The 22573-nt window shown below is 32.1% G+C and overlaps 1 protein-coding gene across 1 annotated transcript; it reads right to left on the bottom strand.

Annotated features, from left to right (window-relative positions):
- Positions 1–330: 330 nt before the first annotated feature.
- On the bottom strand, positions 331–19732 carry LOC134278703 (latent-transforming growth factor beta-binding protein 2-like). The gene is made up of 15 exons (XM_062760994.1): positions 19620–19732; positions 18411–18515; positions 12185–12289; positions 11498–11605; positions 11314–11418; positions 10636–10743; positions 10448–10552; positions 8696–8803; positions 8498–8605; positions 7472–7579; positions 7287–7391; positions 2949–3056; positions 2750–2854; positions 1316–1420; positions 331–638 (listed from the first exon to the last, which is right to left on the bottom strand). The coding sequence occupies exons 1-15, from the start codon at positions 19714–19716 to the stop codon at positions 331–333; spliced, it is 1788 nt and encodes a 595-aa protein (XP_062616978.1). The 5' UTR covers positions 19717–19732.
- Positions 19733–22573: the final 2841 nt, after the last annotated feature.

Here is a 22573-nt window from a genome sequence, read left to right as displayed (position 1 = left end):
AATATATGTACAAAAGGGACCTGATGCTCAAGAGGCCTTTTATTTTGATATAGGATTTTAATATTGTTTGTAAATCCAAAAGTACTTTTTGAAGAAGATTTCACTAGAAAAGAAACGAATGTGTATTGATGGAAACGTCATAAATATCTCTCACCCGAACCGGAAAAAAGGGATTTGCGGATATGGAATCTTGTTTAATCATAGTTCTTTAGTTTCATTCCGATCAAAGTATTGTTTCTTTTCCAAGAAATAATAAACAGTTACTATGAAACAACTACGATGCAGAGACTGCGTATCAAGTGTGTAAAAAACATAAGCACATAATCAATATTAACCTAAAGACATAGTTGACTGGTAGGAACTAGTTGTCTTCATTGAATCTGTTTGGTCCGTTGTAGGCATTGTCGTCGAAACAGTGGTAGTACTTTTAAATTGGTCTGTTGTTGTTGTCTTTTTAGTTGATAAGAATGAGGTGGATATGACTGAAATTGTAGAAGATAAATCCGGCTTTACTGGAGTAACTGGTGAGGTATTCCTTATTGTTGTTGATTTCGTTGATGTTGATATTTTACTTTGTGTTGTTGTTGTTGAAGATGGAGCCGATGTAGTAAATATTGTTGTTTCTGTTGTTGTTGTATCTGCTTAATGTGAAAAATTATATTAAAAAAAGTTTGATGAGAAAGAAAACTTGCATCATGGGTTTTGTTTAAAATCATTCAATTTAGAAAAAGGGCAAGATTTAAATCAGCCTTAAATGAATGCAGTGTAACTGTATACCTAATCTCTACAAGTAGGGAAAATATATTCGAGAATATGTATGCATTTATGAATGTTTTATCTAACGTAGCATGTCAGTTTCACATTTAATTCTCCAACAATTATTAATAGTGAAATGTTTTATTTCAGTCTAAATTCGCTCTAAATTTAGCGAGAAAAATTCATGCAAATCAAAGATAAAAAACCATGATCACATGCATACTTATGCTACCAATTAAACAAAATTAAAAACTAGTGAACACAACTGTATTCATACTAGATCTCTCTGGGCACAGGGTTAAGTAAGAGCTGCACGATGACACTATACATTAAATATTCTTGAAGGTATCAATAAATTCTTATTCAAATTGTAAGAGGTGTTTCAGATATTGGTACCTGACACGTTATGCAAAGAATGGTATAATGTCTATGTATTGATAAGGGAAACCTCAAATACCTGTGTGATCAAAATATAAAATCATTTTATCTTTTAAGGGGTTTTTCTTGTCTACCCATTACCCATATTCTTTCTAGCTTATTTGATTATTCAAAAACATACCATAGCAGGTACATTGCTTGCTTTTACACTGTCCAATTTTATTATCAGAACATTTAGTACAGTCTGAATTCTCCTCACATTCGTGTCTGGAAGTTGGTGAAAATGCTAAAGTGAAAATAAAAGACTCGTATTAATTAAAAACCTTTAATGAATTGTTTACTGCTTCAAAAAATACTTACGTTCACATAGACATCGAGAGTGGCCATCTAGGTTTGCACATACTGAATACCAATTACTTCCACAACCATACACATGACAATCATTGTTGTAAAGACACACCCTTTCGGCTATAGAAAGAAATTATGCTAGAATCACTATTTCCTTAAAAACAAAACGGAAGAAAACTTTGGCACTTCCCCCATATATCTGGCATTCCTACTCTTACACCATAAAAGTCAACATTTCAAACCTAGAGTTAAATTGGCAAAAAAGTTTAAAGCTAATCCAACAATAGACAAACTACTTGACGAGCTAAATTTATAATGTTTCTAATTGAACATGTCTTGCGCGTGCTATTAATATGTTTACATATATTTGTCAATACATCGTACTTTAACACTTCTTTTTTACAATATAAAATATATGAAAAAGCTAGTTAAGATGGAATTCTTGTCTGACTTTTGACTATATGAAATGTTCAAATATACTTGCATGGATAGTAAGATATAATGGATTTAATATATCACATTAATCTTCTTTTCTCATTTTTGAGAACTCTGTTTGATAACAAGCAGGGACTATACATGTATATTCGGCGGAATGGCAACATATGAAAATATCTCCTTTTCTGCTTCTCAAAAATTACTACTGAACAATAAATTAAGTTCCGAATTTTTAACAATCAAAGATAGATGTACATAAAAATGCAAAAAAAAAAAAAAATTAAATATGAGAAACATATAAAAAAAAAAATAATAATCCGTAGAAAAATAGAAAAAAATCGTATTAGGCAATATTTATTTTTGTTCATTTGTTTATGTCGATTTGGTATTTTCAACTGATAGACCCTTTGCGGTAGAATAAATTCATGCAAATAGAAAATTGATTAAGTTTTTAAAATAAAACATAGGCATCAAATGATTTGTTAAAGTAATGTTTATGCTTAATGTCATTGAAAAATGTAATGAATTAATATGACCTTGCTTCTAAATTAAAACGATCGAATGAAACGCTGATCAAACCATCACTCAGTGAAAGTGTCTTCTTGACTCTTTTAGCATTTCATTCATTTCATATAATGCAAAAATATGAGAGGATTCCAATATTCTTAAAATGATAATCGCCTTCTTAAAAAAATCTTTCTGCAAAATTAATTTGTTTACACACATATTCCAATTCAGTTTTTATACAATCGAGATTTCTCTATTTGTCCTATTTATTGAATGTATCATTAGAAATCCAGTCTTATTTGTCCGTATTACTTTCTACACATACCAGAGCAGGTACATTGGTTGAGGGTGCATTGGCCAACTTGATATGCAGGGCATTTAGTACAGTCGTTACTCTCGTTACATTCATGTCTGTATGATGGTGGCGTTGCTAAGGTGAAAAAAGAACATTCATGTAAAATTAATTTACTTATTGTTCCGGGAATTGTTGTAGGGAATTGTTCACCATCACTTATAATACTTACTTTCACAAAGACATCGAGAGTGACCGTCTAGGTTTGCACATTGTGGATATAATCTGCTTCCACAACCATACCCATGACAATCATTATTGTAAATGCAGGACATTTCAGCTATAGATTGAAAAAAAATCGTACTGTTACATGTATTTCTTTCTTCAATTTGGACTAGAGAAAGGAATTGATTGATATTCAAGTGCATTTTTTCTTTTCCTACTATTTTCCCTCCATATTTTATTCCATGCTACACAGGCAACTTAGCCACATATGATTCTCATATGAGTCTTGATATATGATTGGTTTCATATAAGAATCATAGAAAACGGGCATCATATGTGAATCATATGAAGCAATTCATATGATTTACATATGATCCACATATGTGAATCATATGAAAATAACTACATATGATTTGCATATGAATGATTTAAGTGTGTTTCAAGCCATTTACATATGAGAATCATATGTAAAGGGCATCATATGTAAATCATATGAAACATTTAAGTGTGTTTCAAGCCATTTACATATGAGAATCATATGAACGGGGCATCATATGTAAATCATATGAAACAGTTATGTGTGTTCTCTTTTAATATTTTCACATTCTTGTACACATTTAAAAATCAGATATTTCTCCTTTAGATGAAAATTCATTACATTACATGTACAATGATCTATCTTCATTGGTTAAATATTTTAAAATATCTTATAATAATTACACAACTTTTTGGATAAAATTATTTTCATCAAAAGAAATAACTAATTTTTCACAGTGTACATTCTAAACAAGAAAATATACAAACAAGTCAGTACCATTTGTCGATACGTGTATTTAACATATTCTAAAAGAAGTACAAATTATAAGATTTCAGCAAAATGATTAAGTAGTTTAACATGTATACATGTACAAATGAATAAAATAATTAGGTCATGTACTTGTATAAAAATATTATATGACATGAAAGTGTCCACAGCAAAATTGAAATATCAGCAATAACATTTGTCATGTATTCTCTATTGTAAATTTATAAAAAATCAAGTTTTTTGATATTCTAGCATACAAATAAGAATGGGAAATCTTTACAGACCAAATTCAGACAAGGTTGTGTACATCCTCCACATTTCATAATTATTCCATATATTTCCAGGTTCTTTTTCCTTCTTTAACTTTTCAATATTTTCAGTTGCCCTCCCTCTGATCTGACCATTTTGAAAATCTCTTTGAACTGTATCAAAAATGCAAATCCACCAGTTCTCCCAATTTCTTTGTGGCTCAGAATGGTCTCTACAAAAATTTCAAAAATAAAAATAAAATAATTCTTAAATTACAAAATCAATTCTACAAGTTATATTAGATTAACTTATCATCAGCAAACAAATGTATTCCCAATTCACCGACACAGATATAATACGAGATAAAACTAATGTTATATATGTTATACTAAGTGTTTTGTGAAATCCTATGATGTAATTTGCAAGACACTGTTGGAAGATGTGCTTCATAATAAAATTATAAAAAGCATTTTTTTTTATTTTGACAATTGAATTGAATTTTGCAAGACAATTACACTATTGGAAAATATGCTTCATATTAAAATCATAAAAAGCAATTTTTTTATTTTTGTCAATTGAATTTGGAATGTTCAAATAGTATTATTGCCAAAAATTAAGAAGATTCTGACACAAATATATTATTTTTGGACAAAGAAAATACAGACAAGTAGATAGGCAGAAAAACAGACTTTGTGATTCCAGGATATCCCGAACTTTATTGGGAAGAATATTACAAAGTCTGTTAAACAGTGTGTAGTTACCTTAACTTTGAAACAAGCCTAGGATCTTTGGATTTTTTCTTATGAGACAAAAAGAGACTGACTGTATATTGAACCTGTAAAACCAATATTAACACGGTAGATATTTTCTAAGCATAACTAAAACTTAAACTACAAAAAAGAGAGAGAGTATACAAGTTTGTAGGTTCTCAATAGTCTTAATATCTTACAATTTACCTGAAACTAGGTTCTCTATTAGTATTGGATTTTTTTTTATAAATGTCAGTTAATGAATACATAGATGTAAATATTCAATGGATTAGCTATCTGATGTACTTTCAACACATACACATGCATATGTGTACCTTGAAAGTTGCCACTGTTATTATTATACCCCCTGAAGTTATTGTATAGTTTCATAGCTTTTAAAGCCAGCATATTCTATTCATACTTACCATATTTAAAAGGGCATTGGATTAAAATTGTTTCATAATGTAGAATACAACTTCTATATTATTGAGTTGAATTTATTTTTGATGAAGCCATGCAAACAATGTAGAATTATAAAGGAACAAAAAGAAATTATCAAGAAATTTTTTGTCATAAAGGAGTCAATCGCCAGTCTTATCAGCTTTGGGCTTCTTGGACTTAATAAAAAAGCAGCACAGTGACACTGAACTCAAGTTGTTGAATGCTTCTATAGGCCATAAAAACAAACGTTTGTCATTAAATTGATGATAGAATCGACTTGATAACGATCTCAACATACAAAAACGCCAAACTGCTATACAGGGTTTCTACTTTGTCTTTTACTTTCAAATCAGTACGTAACAAAAGTCAAAAGAAAAAGAAAACAAAGTAATGCGTTTAGCCTAACATGTAAATTGTAATGTTTACATCCATTCAGAAACAAATTTATCCAAAATTACTTACAGATCACTAACGTTATGTAGGTTTACAAAGCATTAATTTAACAATTACAAGTGTTGAGAGTATTACAGAGATGAGTTCATACGAACCTGTAGCCGCAATGAAACGGTATTTAAACAATATGAATTAAAGGTCTTTAAAAAATTGTTAGGAGATTAGGCCTACTTACTTTTTCCAAACCCAGTACTTCTGCTGCAGCAGTGACGTACACTTTCATCAGATAGAAGTCAAAACCGGTCCGGGAAAAATACGGATTTTTTTTTATTTTACTCAAGTAATAAACCCAAACCCAAAAGATTTGAAATAAAAAGCAAATTAATTTATTCTTTATCAATTTTGTCTGGGATATGCATTATTACAGAAAAAGAATTTTGTGAGAGTTTTTTTTTTATAAGGGAAAAGGGGGGAGCGGTGTTAATCAGAGTAGAACTTAACATAAGTTATTGCTGACAAATTCTTTTGAAATTGTTGTACATTTAAATTACTATTGAGATATATTATTGAAATTGTAATTTTACTTGAGTATACCAAGGGCAAATTAGTGAATACTAATATGTGATCATATGATTCTCATATGATCACTGTCAAAATATTCATAGGATTTATACCTGAATAAAACAAGTGCAAATTAGTGAATATGGTTTCATATGATTCTTATATGATCAGTTTAATATGATTCTCATATGACCACTGCCAAAATATACATATGATTCTCATATGTAGGACCTTTCATATGAGAATCATATGTATATTACTTCATATGATTAATATATGCATGATCATATGATTTTCATATGATTGGCCACATATGATTCTCATATGATTGTATAAACATATGATTCTCATATGATCCACAAATGATCTTCATATGAAAGGCAATGTCTATGTGGATCATATGTGGCTAAATTGCCTATGTAGAACCTTGCATGATGGTCAAACTTTCAGACCTTCTTCAGATAAGAAAATCTATTGTACTAAAGAAGCTAACAATTGCAACAATTAGACCTATGCAACCATGATTAATTGATACTTATTAAGTTAAAGGCAATTTGTTTTAAATTAGCAAAATGTTTTTTCTCATATAACTTATCTCGTACACAGGACAGATTTGAGTCCGTATTTACAGTGCAAAAAATTAAACTACATGTATAAGACTTTAATATTATGCTCGTTAACTTTAAAAATGACGCACATATGTTAAATTGAACGTAAAGATTTCTTTGCTTTTTCCAATACATGAATTTAGAAGATTGAATACTGTGAAATCAATAATTTTCGTGGGGGTTTATTTTCGTTGTTTTCGAGGTATTGAGAGACCCACGAAATTATGAACACCATGAAATGTAAAATCATATGCATTTCTTATAAACATTCTCCAACCACGAAATCAAATCCCCGCAAACTAATAATTTTTCCCCAAACCTTGAAAATTGACCAAACATATATGTGATATTACAGTAGATGTTAATTGCATTTCCGTTTTACGCACCTGCAAAATTTTAACTTTCCTGTAAAATTTACTTACTCATACGAAGAAATTGTATTTATATAAATCTGTACAATTGTAAAGTTTTCCCCTTTATCCCCATTTAATACTTCCCCATGTTCACTCTAAACCGTCCGTCTCATTGTACACATTTACCAGAGCAGGTACATTGGTTGTGGTTACACTTGCCAACTTGATAGTCGTGGCATTTAGTACAGTCGGAACCTTGTTCACATTCGTGTCTGGCGGATGGTGATGATGCTAAATAGAAAAAGAAAACTCATGTTGATAATTCATTAGTGTTTCATATGTTAATTAATCACCATTTAAAAAATACTTACTTTCACAAAGACATCGAGAGTGACCGTCCAGGTTAGCACATTGTGAATACAAACTGCTTCCACAACCATACCCATGACAATCATTGTTGTAAATGCAGGATATTTCGGCTATAGAAAAAAAATCGCACTATTATCATTTTTCCTTAAAATCGGACGAGAGAAAAACATTTGATTTCTTTTCAATCACAGTTTTAGTTTTTCCTACTACAACCCCCTTCCTTTTTGTTATTCCAAACCAAAACCTTACATAATGGTCAAATTTTCAGACTTTCTTTAGAAAAGAGGTCCTATTGTAATAAAGAAGTAAAAGTTGCAACAAATAACAATGTGCAAACATAATTAGTTGACAAGTATTAAGTTCAGGACAATTCGTTTTAGATTATCAAAATGTATTTTCTTATTGAATCTCTCGAACACACGAAAGATATGAGTCTGTATCTACAGTGCAAAAAATCAAACTACATGTATTTGGTTTCTGATCCATTGATTAATTCCATGCTTGTTAATATTAACTAGTGTTCCAAGCAAAGCATATGTTGCCAGCTTTTAGCTTCTTCGAAGATGTAACTAAATTTATGAGTGGTTGACTAACTATATGCTACTACATGTAGCTTATACAGTATTTCATGCCAAAATGTAGCATGATCGTTCATAAATGCACAAAACACATCCACACATAGTATAAGACCGATAAAGTGTGTCAATAAAAATATGATTCCCAACCCATTTACAAATGCAGGCACGAAAAAACTGGTGTCCCACTTTTTTCCAAAGATTATTTTTAATTATTGAAGATGTTCATTGAAAGGCCGGTTGCTCTCTCCCCATTCATTTTTTTGTAAGAGTAAAGGTTAAAGAAAGGTATCAGGGAGAAATATGTTTTAATATCAAAGATCAGTGAGCTCATATAAATGTAAATTATCAATATATTGGCACTTTTGACTTTTTAGTAACATTAACATTTCTTTGATATTTAATACTACCCCATGTTCACTCTAAATTGTCAATATCATTCTACACACTTACCAGAGCAGGTACATTGATTGTTGTTGTCGCAGTGGCCAACTTGATACTCGGGACATTTAGTACAGTCGGAACTTTGTTCACATTCGTGTCTGGCGGATGGTGATGTTGCTAAGGTGAAAATAGAAAACTCATGTTGTTAATTCGATCAATTAGCATTTAATAAATTACATTATGTATATACCGTGTAAAAATACTTACCTTCACAAAGACATCGAGAGTGACCGTCTAGGTTTGCACATTGTGGATATAAACTGCTTCCACAACCATACCCATGACAATCATTGTTGTAAATGCAGGATATTTCGGCTATAGAAAAAAAAATCGCACTATTACAGTGTATCATTATTTCTTAAAATCGGACGAGAGAAAAGCTTTTGGTTTCTTTTCAATTGCAAGGCAAAACCTTGCATAATGGTCAAATTTTCAGACCTTTTGTAGATAGGAAGACCTTCTGTACTAAAGACGTTTACTGTAGCGCAGGCCGAGCTGCGGGGGAGTCAGCTTTCACTGCCGAGTAACTACATATTTTCTATCCGAGCGGTTTTTCCCTTTAAATTCCTAACTTTGGTATTTGAACGTGTTTAATCATGTATCAAATGTTAGTCAAAGACAAACTAGAAATTCCAATTCAAATTTATTGTATGTACCAAGGGCAAAAACTGAGTACTATAAGAGATATTTTGTTGTCTCAGGCAGCAATCTATGGAACACACTGAGTGTGTATAAGAAGTGCGACAAGTGTTTTATGTTTTAAAAGAAACTATCTAAGAGAATACCACCATGTGTCTTAATTTTGTTTAATATTCTTTTATCTTAGATTTCTTTTCTTTTTTTTTAAATTCTTATATGTTTTCTATTTCTTTAAAACTGTATTTTACTAATACCTGTCTGTATGTATGTTTAAATGCAGGACCATATTGAAAACTAGCATTGTTGCTAAAGTATGTCATCCTGGATAAATAAAGGCTTTATTATTATTATTATTATTATAACTTTCCTCAGAGTTGTTCTGAATCACTAACAAATCCGTAAAATGTTCACTTATTTATTTACATAATTACACACTATATTACACACACAATAAGTCCACGCTTCACATAAGAAACAATAGTAAAATAATCCAATTGAAATATATAAAAAAAATCCTAAAATTCCGTAATCCTTTATATATTCATTCTGATATCTAATGCAACTTTTCTTCAACTACTCTAATAACAACTTTTCTTCAACTCGTTTAACTGCCTAAAATGATCAAACGCGCTCATTTATGTAGTAAACATAGCCTTCACAATGTGTAGGAGAGAAAATACTACCTCCTCTAAGTGGGGAGGCAATAAATAAAATTATACAAAGACCACCCATGATTAACTAATTATCACTATAATTAAAGGACAATAAACTGATCTTGCTTACTGATAGATAAAGCTATTCAGCTAAATGGGAAAATAATAAAATGTAGCCAAAGATCCGGAATCTGAAAATCAACTAGTATAAAATCTGTACATAACAGTTGCAACAATGTGTAAACATGAGAAACTGAGAAGTATTCAGTATTAAGTTATGGGCAACTCGTTTCAAATTAGCAGAATTTTCTTATTGAATCTTTCAAACACACGAAAGATTTAAGTCTGTATTTTAATGCAGTGAAAAAATAAAACTACATGTATTTGGTTGTCTGATCCATTGATTCATTCTATGCTCGGCTCGTTAACTTTAAAAACGACTGACAGGTGACAAGAGAAACGTAAACATTTATTTGCTTTTTTATTATACATAATTTTAAAAGTGTTTGTAGATGTTAATCGCATTTCTGTTATACACATCTGCCAAATTTTTAACTGATGAAACTATATTTATATTAATCTGTACAATTGTAAATGTTGTCTCTATTTATTCTCTATTTAATACTACCCCGTGTTGTCAATTGTCAGTATCATTCTACACACTAACCAGAGCAGGTACATTGGTTGTGGTTACACTTGCCAACTTGATATTCGGGACATTTAGTACAGTCGAAACTTTGTTCACATTCGTGTCTGGCGGATGGTGATGATGCTAAAGTGAAAATAGAAAAATCATGTTGTTAATTTATTAGCATTTCACACATTACATGTATTATTCACTTCGAAAATACTTACCTTCACAAAGACATCGAGAGTGACCGTCTAGGTTAGCACATTGTGGATACAAACTGCTTCCACAACCATACCCATGACAATCATTGTTGTAACTGCATGGCATTTCAGCTAGAGAAAAAAATCGCACTATCATAACCTGTACTCAAAATCGTATTAGAGAAAAGCGTTTGATTTTTTTCAATTGCAGTTTAAGTTTTTCCTACTATCTCCCTTCCTATTTCTCTATTCCAAGTCGGAACCTTGCATAATGGTCAAACCTGTTGTTGTCAAGAAGTTATCAGTTGCATCAATTAACAATGTGCATATATGATTACTGATCAGTATTAAGTTTGTATTTACAGTGCAAAAGATCAAACTACATGTATTTGGATGTATGATCCATTGATTAATTTTATGCCCGTTAACTTAAAAAATGACAGACATGTGATATTCAAAAGTGAACGAAGTAAGCATTTCTTTGCTTTTTTCTCAAACATAATTTTAGATTGAAAAGACGTTGATCGCAATTCCGTTATTCGCTCCTACAAAATTTTAACTTTTCTCTCAATTTTCCCTACTCATATGTGGAAACTCTACTTACATAAATATTTACAATAGTAAAAAGTTTTCTCTCTTTATCCTCTATTTAATGCTACCCCGTGTTCACCTTCAATTGTCAGTATCATTCTACACACTAACCAGAGCAGGTACACTGGTTGTGGTTACACTTGCCAACTTGATAGTCGTGGCATTTAGTACAGTCGGAACTTTGGTCACATTCATGTCTGGCGGATGGTGACGATGCTAAAGTGAAAATAGAAAATTCATGTTGTTAATTCATTAGCGTTTCATATGTTAATCTCGCTACTTTGAAATTACTTACCTTCACAAAGACATCGAGAGTGACCATCTAGGTTAGCACATTGTGGATATAAACTGCTTTCACAACCATACCCATGACAATCATTGTTGTAAATGCAGGACATTCTGGCTTTAAAAAAATCATAATGTAAGTACTTTTTAGATCGCAATTGCAATTTTATTCTTTATACCTAAACCAATGACACGTTTAACAGGCAAATAAGACAAAACTGTACAGATTGCAAAGAAGAAGCTTAGAGCTAATTCAATATTGCAACAATTTACCAAGTACATGAAATGTTTGCCTAAGTTGCCTGTTAGTTTATGGTATTTCTTATAAAATCTATATAAAGCATACATCTGATATGATTTCTGGGTTTACACAATGAAGAAGAGAAAATGATAAACTAGTCAATTTAAGAACATTTTGCAAGCTGAAAATACTAGTAAATAAAAACAGTTGGCAAAGTAAAATATTATGAGTTGAGGATATTTAAATCAATTCTCTTTCTATATATCAATACCTTTTAGAGGTTCTTTAATGAAAAAAAAAATCACATTTGATATATGTCTGGAGATTCAAAGTGTGAGACAAATAATTTTACACAGGATTTATCTTTTTTGTTAGAGCTTTCTTAAAAATGTTTTATTTATAGAAATAGTACCACGTTTTCAGTCCTAATTGTACATAAAATATCTGTACACATACCAGAGCAGTTACATTGGTGGTGGATGCACTGTCCAATTTGATAGTCAGAACAAGTGGTGCAGTCAGAATTGTCATTGCAGTGGCTGATAGTGGCAGATGTCGACGCTAGAAAAAAAAGCTATAAAAATTATCAATAATAATAATTATTTTCAATTTTTTACTTCATGTTCTTGAACTCAATCACTTTTAGTTCATGTTTTGTGAATTAAGATACATTGTTGAAGAATTTGGATTGTGATAAAAAATAATTGCTTCTTTATCAGGACTGGGGTCATAGCAGGGACCATTTTATTGTTGAAATAAAAAAATACAAAAATCTTGCACATCACATGTATCTAATATTCGATATTTCACTTAATAAAACAAGATGTCCATTGGCCACATCACTCACCTGAGTAACTTTGTTTTTTTACCAGAATTTCCCCCTTGTAATACTTATTGTAGCCATATACCCCTCCTCTCTCAGGGGTTTACAATTTTGATTTACAATTTAGAATCAACACTACCCCATGATATTTCCACATGACTTTTAGTTTTTCTGGCAAATTGTTCTGAAGAAAAGATTTTTAAAGATTTTTCCTATATATTTCTATGTAAAACTTGGATTCCCTATTGTGGACCCGCCCTGAGCCCGGGCTCATGAATTGAACAATTTAGAATCTACACTACTCCAGGATGCTTCCGAATAAATTTAAGCTTTTCTGGCTCAGTGGTTCTTGGAAAGAAGATTTTTATTTAGAGATTTTTGCTATACATTTCTATGTAAAACTTGGATTCCCTATTGTGGCCCTGTCCCGCAGCATAGTTAAGGTTACAAATGGAAATATCGGCGATTTTTTAAGATAAAAAATACATACTTTATTAGGATGGGCGATTATTTTTAGGACTTCACTGATATAAAAAAAATGTAATGTGGTTTAAATCTACATGTCGGGGACATTTAGAATTTTTTTTTAAGACTTGTCACGTGATGTCGACGTCAAGAATAATTCTAGCAATTATTCTTGCAGTTTAGAGGTCATCTATAAATTCCAATATTGCAAGGGCATAACCAAGTTAAAAATCTTAGTTTAATTTATAACCCTTTTCAACACTATTATTATGTAGTTTGTGAAAAGTGCTGCGAACCTATTTAGATTCCCTTTTTAAATGGCTAAAATTTAATTTGTTGGACGGCAGGTTGAATATTTTGCTGGACAACTACATTAAATATAGTTATAAATAATTTATTTTCAAGATTTCATGAGGTTCGCGGCACTTTTCATATATCTTAATGCTTCTTGAGTTTAGATGTGAAAACTTGAGGAGATACATTGAGGGTATGTCCTTGCAATAAATCGATTTAATAGGTCCCTTCCTTTACTTTTTCAATGAATCTGCATACAAACACACGACAGTATCAATTGTCCGGAGAATGTACGGAGAATTTATAAATAAAATACTAAAATAGACATCACATCCAAGCTAACGGCCTTTTATTTAATTGCAAATAATATTTTATTTGAGAACAAAAGACAATTTTTCATTGTACAAGATGCGACTTGATCAGCCCCTCGCTGTGTACAAACTGCGTCATTTTTGCGAGATGACGTCACATTGACAAGTGCATTGCGATCGATGCATCGTTTATATACTGTTGTGTGGGATTTAACAAACGGCAAAACTGCCTGTAATAGTAAGTTTATATGTAGTATACAGCTATCCAGCTGTTTGAAATAGGAAATAAGTTCATTTTGTGTTATTTTGAAGACCTTATACTTTGTGTGACGTCATAGTAAACATTTCCCGTACAAATTAGGCCCCGCCTCCTTATTTGAACCTTAACTGTGCTGCGCCTATACCCGGATGTCATGAATTTTTACAATTTAGAATGAACACTACTCCAGGATGCTTCCGCATAAGTTTCAGCTTTTCTGGCCCAGTGGTTCTTGAGAAGAAAATTTCTAAAGATTTTTCTTATATATTTTAATGTAAAACTTGGATTCCTTATTTTGGCCCCGCCCTACCCCATGGGTCATGATTATGATTTTATCAATTTAGAATCTACACAACCCCAGGATGTTCCACATATGTTTCAGCTTTTGTGGCCCAGTGGTTTATAAAAAGAAGATTTTTCATATATATTTCAATGTAAACTTGGATTCCCTATTGCAGTCCACCCTATCCCGGGGGTCATGATCATGATTATACCTTAGAATTTTACTGTAGAATCTACACTACCCCAGGATGCTTTCAAATAAGTTTCATCTTTTCTGGCCCAGTGGTTCTTGAGAAGAAAATTTCTAAGGATTTTTCATATATATCCTAATGTAAAACATGTTTTCCCTATTTTAGCCCCGCCCTACCCCCGGGGGTTATGATTTGAACAATTTAGAATCTACATTATTTCCAGGATGCTTCCACATACGTTTAAGTTTTTCTGGCCCAGTGGTTCCTAAGAAGAAGATTTTTATTGATGACCCCACCTTATTTTTGTATTTTCTTGATTGTCCCCCCTTGTAAGGGGACTTGGCGATTCATATAGAGAATTTATACTCCGCATTACCAAAGGATGCTTTGGAACAAGTTTGGTTTAAATTGGCCCTGTAGTTCTTGAGAGAAAGTTGAAAATATGAAAAGTTTTTTTTCGTTTTTCATTATTTATACATGTATTTGGTTTGCACTATTGGGCTTCCATAGGAACCCCTACTTTATATGTACATAATTTGTTGAAATCAGAAACTTTTTACATGTCTATAAGGAATATTTTATTAAACGTAAGGGACAATTTTCGATTAAAAAATGTTGTCTACATGCTAAAAATGTCTAGGATTGTATCAATTGCTGTGAGCCACTGTCGATCACAGAAGGAGCATTTTGAATCAGAGAAATAAATATACAAACAGAAAGATATCATTCATATATTGATCATTTAATAAATCAGTATTCACAATAATAAGGAAATAACTAAATTTTGACTTCAAATGTTATTCACAGAATTTTTTTTTATTTTTTATAAAATATTGTTAAAACAAGATATGTATGTGAAAAACTGATGCCCCCGTATGGCAACAAATCGAAGATTATTCTTTTCTCCAAATTAGATTCCGTAATTTCTGCAAATTACGAGAGTTGTTCAATAAATAATGTCATCAGTGCTCGAAAAGAAAAAAAACACTCATTTAGATTTAGTCCCAGTGATTTCACTTAGATATTCTCTTTTGATAAAAACTCACGTCCGTAATATTTGTATTCAATTTCTAATTGTTTTTGGAACACATTTTTGAGTATGGCCCTCCGTTTACTGGAATATGGCAGATTGTAAGATTTCCTGTGCTTTTTTTCTTTCTGAAAGGTTTTTTTTTCAAGTTGTGAAAATGAAACAAATCAAAGGTTGAGATATCTTGCGAAAATTGTTTGTGTGACAACAACATTATTTTTTCTGTTTATCCCCAACACTCCTTTACTCTTCATGATCTGTGGATTTGGACACTGTCATGAAGAAATTTAATGTAGTGGATTCCTGATTCAGGTTCCTTCCTCTCATAAACCTTTCGATTTTTTGCAAACATTTTGCTTTCTATAGACTACTCTTGAAATTAAACTGCATCCCCGATAAAAATTTGAACAAAACCACAAATATTTAAGAAAATAGCATATAAAACCTTTTTGTGCTCTTGCAACTCTTTGCTTTTCTCAGGCTTTTGCTGTTTTTGTCAAGTGCATCTTATTGTAAATTAATACTAAATTTGTTTTAGGGTTTAAAGCAATGGATTCAAGTTTTATTATATGTTAAATTTCAGACAAACGTGGATAAGTGCAAATTTTGATTTTTAAAAATAATTGTTAAAAAAACATTGTGAACTATTACCAAGATGATGCCTGTCAAATTTTCTATATGTATTAAAGCCAATCAAACATAATCAGTGATGATTTGCTGATTTTTCGCAAACAGTATATTTGTTGTCGCCCATTTTTGATGCCCATTACATCATGTTTGTTCATTGAAATCTGCGTGTTTATGTGTTAAAACAGACATTGATTGCAGAATTTTTTTACATTTCAATGATATTTTCTTTGGGATTCTTAACGAGTTTTATAGGAGCCTTAATGAAGCGTTAATTTCACTCCAGTTTATTGATTCTTTTCCATTCATTTTTAATGCAGTGTGTCGAATAGCCCTTGTATTCAAGCTTCTCAAAATGAAACTACGTGATGAAAAGTGGTCACATAATCTGTAATCAATTCATCAAAGATTCATTAATGAAAGTCAAGCTTAATGTCATATGATTTCTATGTTGTATTTCATCGAGCTCATGACGTTATTTATTGAACAGCCCTCGTAAATATGTTGGATCCCAAAGCACGAGGGGTGATAAAAAGATTCGCGAACTTTCTCTATATCTACAAAACCATAATTCAGATTAGAAAAAAAATTAGTACACATGTAGACATACATAAGGTCTATAAATAGCATATGCTGAATAAAGCTTTCTCCTTGTTTGGGACGTCACAATGTGAAAATGACGTCACTATGTAGGTCACTTTGTGACGAAAAATGGTTTTCTCAGTCGTACTCGTTCAACAAACGACTGTAGAATTTATGGTATATCTTAGAATTCCTTAGAAGTAGAGTATAATAATTTGCACATAGTTTAGTAAGACAAATGACTTCTTATAAAAACCATCAATGATTGGATTGATTGTTTATAGTGAAGGAAGGCAGATGGTTAAAAACGATACTTGTTATTTTGCCCAGTCAAAGCAAGTTTGAAAAGAGATGTGTTTTTAAGAAAGCAATTAGCTATCAAAGACCTCCAATTTACACTTTGAAAAATAGCTGAATATTTCAACAATAATATAATTATTAAATACCTGAGATATCGTTTACTTTATATTTAACACATATTAGATATGATAAATAGGAGGCACCCATTTTTTATCCGCCTTGAATAAACGTCTCTCCCGAGGCAGAAGATTTGAGTATTGATGGTCGCCATGCTTATTTTTGGAAAGGAAATTCTTATCCACCCATTCTGTAGCAGAGAATTGGTCATCTCTGACAAATGAACTGTTTTTGTTATAAAAATTAACTTACATGGAAAGAAATATAAAACTCGGAAAAATCTTTCAGCTTTTGTGACAGAACGCTACTGTGGGGGTCACGTGACCGGCTATATCACGTGATTCGCGCATGAACAGAACGGTGACAGATAAGTAAAAATAAGAGAGGACTTATTAGAATATAAGCAACACTGAAACCAAATATTGTGTCTTTTTTGGAAGATATTCAATTAGTTCGCGAACTTTTTGATCACCCCTCGTATGGTCTCCTCACAATAAATACAACTGTAAAATATGAAAGCCATAGCACACCCTGTTTACAAGTTATGGTCGATGATGAATTTTTTAAAGGCAAGTTGAGGGTCAAGGTCAAAGGATCAAAGTTGTTCGATTCTAAACAAAAGTCTCGTCACATGGATTACATATGTGAGTTATGAAAACCAGAGCTTTAACATTTCAAAAGTAATGACCAAGTTTTTCAAAAGCAGGTCAAACATAAAGATCAAGGTAAAAAGGTCAAAGTTCTTGGTATCCAATGAAAAGTCTTGTCACAGGAAAATAAAATTTGAAGTATAAAAGCCCTAGCCCTAAACCTTCAGAAAATATGGTCAATGTTTGTTTTTTAAAAAAATAGGTCAAACTCCAATGTCAAAGCGTCAAAGTTCTTGGTATTCAAGGAAAGTTCTCCTGATAAGGATAATACGTGTAGAATATTAAACATATGTCCTTACCTTTGAAAAGTTTTTGCCGAGGTTAAAGTTTTTTAAAAGTACAGAAATATCCCAGGTCAAGGTCAAAAAGTTGTTAGTATCCCATGAAAATTCTTGTCACAAAGAATACATATGTGAAGTATGAAAGTCCGAGTATGTACTGTTGAAAAGTTATAATCAAAGTAAAAGTTTGGAATTTTTGTGTAAAGATATGTCAAACTCTAAGGACAAATTTGGTGGTATTAAAATAAAGGTATTGTCAACAGAAATACAACGTGAAATATGAAAGTCATAGCTCCACTTAATCAAAATTTATGGGCAAGGTTAAAGTTTTTGCGGATAAACAGGTAGACAACGACGGACGGACGGACACGACAAAAATATACCCCGTATTCCCCCGAGTCTTCGATTACGGGGGCATAAAAATCCTTACTGTACGCTTAGATAAAATGAAAGTTATCATAGATTTTTACGTTTACAAGTGCACCGATGATGACCATTTACGACTTCACATTCTGGATTCGAACCGCTGGGACATCCAAAATGATCACAATTCCCAACACTGCAGTGGATACTTCCTATGAAGAAATATATAAAATAAGCTACGAACTCGATTTAATTGAAGCAAAAAGGCATTTAATTTTGATTTTAAGAATTGATATACGGATGAAAATCCCTTATCATCATAATAATTTTCGGAGACAAAAGTTTCAGTTTTGAAACAGAAAAAGTAAAACTGCTGAATAAATACACGTTATGGAAATTTATGTCATTTTATGGTTAGTTTTTTAACAGTTAACAGATAGGATGCTCATTCAAAACCTTTTTAACATCAAGAATCGTTTGTTTGACTGCATGTTAGGTTTTCTCCTTATCATTTAACAATTATACAGCAAAGTGATGCAAACTATTCAGCTTCAAAAATCCAATGTTCTTGAAATTTGATACATTGCATTAGACCAAATGTCAGTTTTTAATTTATGATGGTATTGAAACTTTGATTCAAAAGAAATTTAATAATCTCGCTGCTCAAGGGCCTTGAGTGCCTAGTATTGGACAAAATTTTCAGCCGGTTAATGTGGCGTCTCAATATGAGTGAAAAATTCTTGAGTAGAACGTTAAACCACATACATAATGTACAAACTATATAAAACCCAATTGAATTATATTTTGATTCATTTTAATCCCAAATTTCTATTTTTCTTCATCATACGTTTATCTAGCATTGCAAGGCCAGATATAGATATAAACCTAATGTTCATTTACATATACCGTTCACGGTAGCCTAGTGGTAGAGCGTTCGCTTCGTGATCGGGAGGCCCGGGTTCGATTATCGTTCGCGGCGCCGCGTCAAACCTAATACTTAAAAATAGGTAGTGACTCTTCCTTCGCCAAGCGCTCGGCATCAGAAGTGAAAGTCACGGGTCTTTCGGATATGACCTTAAAAACGTAGGTCCCGTGTCACGGTAGGCGCTGGCACGATAAAGAACCCTCACTGCTCAATGGCCCTGAGTGCCGAGTATAGGTCTAAATTTGAAGCCCTTCACCGGCATACGGTGACGTCTCCAAATGAGAGAAAAAATTTCGAGAGGGACGTTAAACAATATACAATCAATCAATCATTTACATATATAGTAACCATAAATACAATTTTCTTTTTGTGGCTATAAAGCTCATTATACCTGTACATGTGCATTTGTAGTCGCTACAAAATCCCACATGATGTTCAGAACAACTGGAACAGTCAGTGTTTTGGTTACAATATTCCGTCGGTATCATTGAGTGATCTGTAAATGTAAAGATATTCAGAGAAATATATATGTCTTTATTGCTGTTCTTTTCCTTGTGTATTTGATGTGTAAAGTCTTTTGCTATTTAAATAAATTCTTGCTATCAGATAAGCAAATTCATCCTTTACTTCATGTTTTTGCTAGTCGCCCGTTTGGCACAGCGGTTAGAGCGTCTGCTCTAGAGTCGCAAAGTATGGAGTTGGTCCTTACGTCGCGGGTTCGATTACCACTGTGGGACGTGGAGACCGGTCCTTCGGTTGAGACCGTATAAATCGAGGTCCGATCTCGCAGCAGATGCTGGGAAGAAAAAGATCACTCACTGCTCAATGGCCATGAGTGCCGAGCATATGATAAAATTTGCAGCTCTGCACGGGCAAGTGATATGTCATTTGTGAAAAATTCTCGAGAGGAACGTTTAACAACATACAATCAAACAATCTTCTAATGCTATCAAGCAGCTTCTTTTTATCCGTGTTAAACATTTTATTTCGAACAACTCCTAACCTATGTTATACAATTTCCCTTCATTTTAATCAAATAGCTAATAAAACATTGAAAGAATACTTGTGTATGAAATCAAATTTGTAGAACAATATTCTTTTTTATTTATTTATGGATTGAAGTTAAAGAATTTTTTCACCCATTTCACAGATTTGATTTGTTGTTTTTTTAAAGAGTAATCACTATTCATTATCTTTACTTTTTCACTTCTGAAAACTATTTCATCGGTTTATAATATTTTTAAAATTCCATGGTGTTAAAATAGCAATGCTTATGTATTGCTATCCTTGCCTTCATGTGTTTTATGCAACTAAAACACGTGTTTTAACATGATCAAGATATCAGGAAGAAACAATATAGTACATTTGTATATTTTGCCTTGAATGGTTCTGAAACGATATTAGATTTGTTTCTCTTTTATCTTCCTTCTGACTTTTACCTGTACATGCACAGCGGTAGTTAAAACAATGAGGATGACCAAGACAGTCATTACAGTCAGAAGTATGCACGCATTGCTGGAAACCACTGGATGGAGTGGTGGTATGTGGATGGTCTAAAAAAATAAATATATGTTTATATAAAAATATACGGCATTTAAATCGAACAATGCAATATAATGAAAAGTTAATGCATTCAAATTTTAAATGCTTTGATTTTGATGTTTCTTTCTTGCAGTTAAAAATGCAATGTTCAAAAATCACTGAAAAACACCTCAAATAAAGGTTTGTTTAAGACAATTACAAATGCACTCATATTTAAATTAAATACCTGAACAATGACACTTTCCATGGTAACAGGATGCTGTTTGATCCCGAGAGCAATGACTATGGCAGTCGTGGTCGTAATGACAATCTAGGAATATAATGTGTGCTAAAATGTAGCTTTTTCTGACATAAAATATGTTTGTGATAATATGAAAGGTAATCAAGATTTTGTGGCAGGATTTATAATAGTTTCAAGACTATAAACTGACAATGTATATTTTACGTATGTGAAGCACAATTTTATAATAATATTTATTGTCAACTGTCTAGAAAGCGATGTGAATTTTATGTACAACTGTAAATTATTGACTTGACTTTTTTGATTGTTGCATTTTCTTTGGTTTTCATTTAGAGTTGTCTAAGTAGTTCTGATTTTCTTATATGTTTATGTTTTTGAGATATGTAAAGTTAGCTACATGTACTAATAACTGGCTACGAATAGCTGGCTATGACAAGTGGGTAAAGTTGGCTACTAGTAGTTGGCTACGGGAAGTAAGTAAAGTTGACTACTAGTAATTGGCTACTAGTAGCTGGCTACGAGAAGTAAGTAAAGTTGGCTACTAGTAACTGGCTACGAGAAGTAAGTAAAGTTTGCTACTAGTAACTGGCTACTAGTAGATGGCTACGAGAAGTAAGTAAAGTTGACTACTAGTAATTGGCTACTAGTAGCTGGCTACGAGAAGTAAGTAAAGTTGCCTACTAGTAACTGGCTACTAGTAGCTGGCTACGAGAAGTAAGTAAAGTTGGCTACTAGTAATTGGCTACTAGTAGCTGGCTACGACAAATGGGTAAAGTTGGCTACTAGTAACTGGCTACTAGTAGCTAGCTTCGACAAATGGGTAATTTTGGCTACTAGTAACTGGCTACTAGTAGCTGGCTATGACAAGGGAGTAAAGTTGGCTACTAGTAATTGGCTACTAGACAATGACTTGAACCTTCTAGTGCCTTTTGTGTTAAATTATGCAATTTTGGGATACAAATATTAATGAAGTAACTGGATTTTTACAAATCTGTTATCAACTGATATTGCTGATAAAACTATCACTTAGCTTTTGCACATGTTCTGGCACTGATGTTACTAAGATATCGTTAGAAATAATCTCAGCTGCTAGTACCTTTTGTGTAAAGTTGTGCAATTTTGGGATACAAATGTTGATATTATTGAAGTAACTTGATTTTTATATCGATGATATCCTCTGATAATGCTCATTAAAAAATAATCTCCTAACTTTTCCACATGATTTGGCACTGAAGTTACCAAGATATCTTTAGTAATAAACTCATCTTCTAGTACCTTTTGTGTACAATTGTGTAATTTTGGGAGACACATGGTGATATTATTGAATTAGTCGGATTTCTTCTTAGCTGATATCTTAGTTTCTTTAAAGGCAGATGATGTAGAAAAGCTTATGGATTGTTTTATTAGCAATATCAGTGGGTAAATCCGGTTACTTCAGTAATATCAACATTTGTTTCCAAAAGTTGTACAATTTTCCACAAATTGTACTCGTAGCTGAGTTTATTACTAACGATATCTTGGTAACTGTTGTGCCAGATCATAATATGGAAAAGATGAGAAAT

Source organism: Saccostrea cucullata, unplaced genomic scaffold, assembly GCF_032062105.1.
Source record: "Saccostrea cucullata isolate Sc308-1 unplaced genomic scaffold, CSIRO_AGI_Scuc_v1 ctg17531, whole genome shotgun sequence".
NCBI classification, from domain to species: Eukaryota; Metazoa; Mollusca; class Bivalvia; order Ostreida; family Ostreidae; genus Saccostrea; species Saccostrea cuccullata.
Note: the sequence above shows the minus strand (reverse complement) of the source record. Positions and strands in the feature narration are given on the sequence as shown.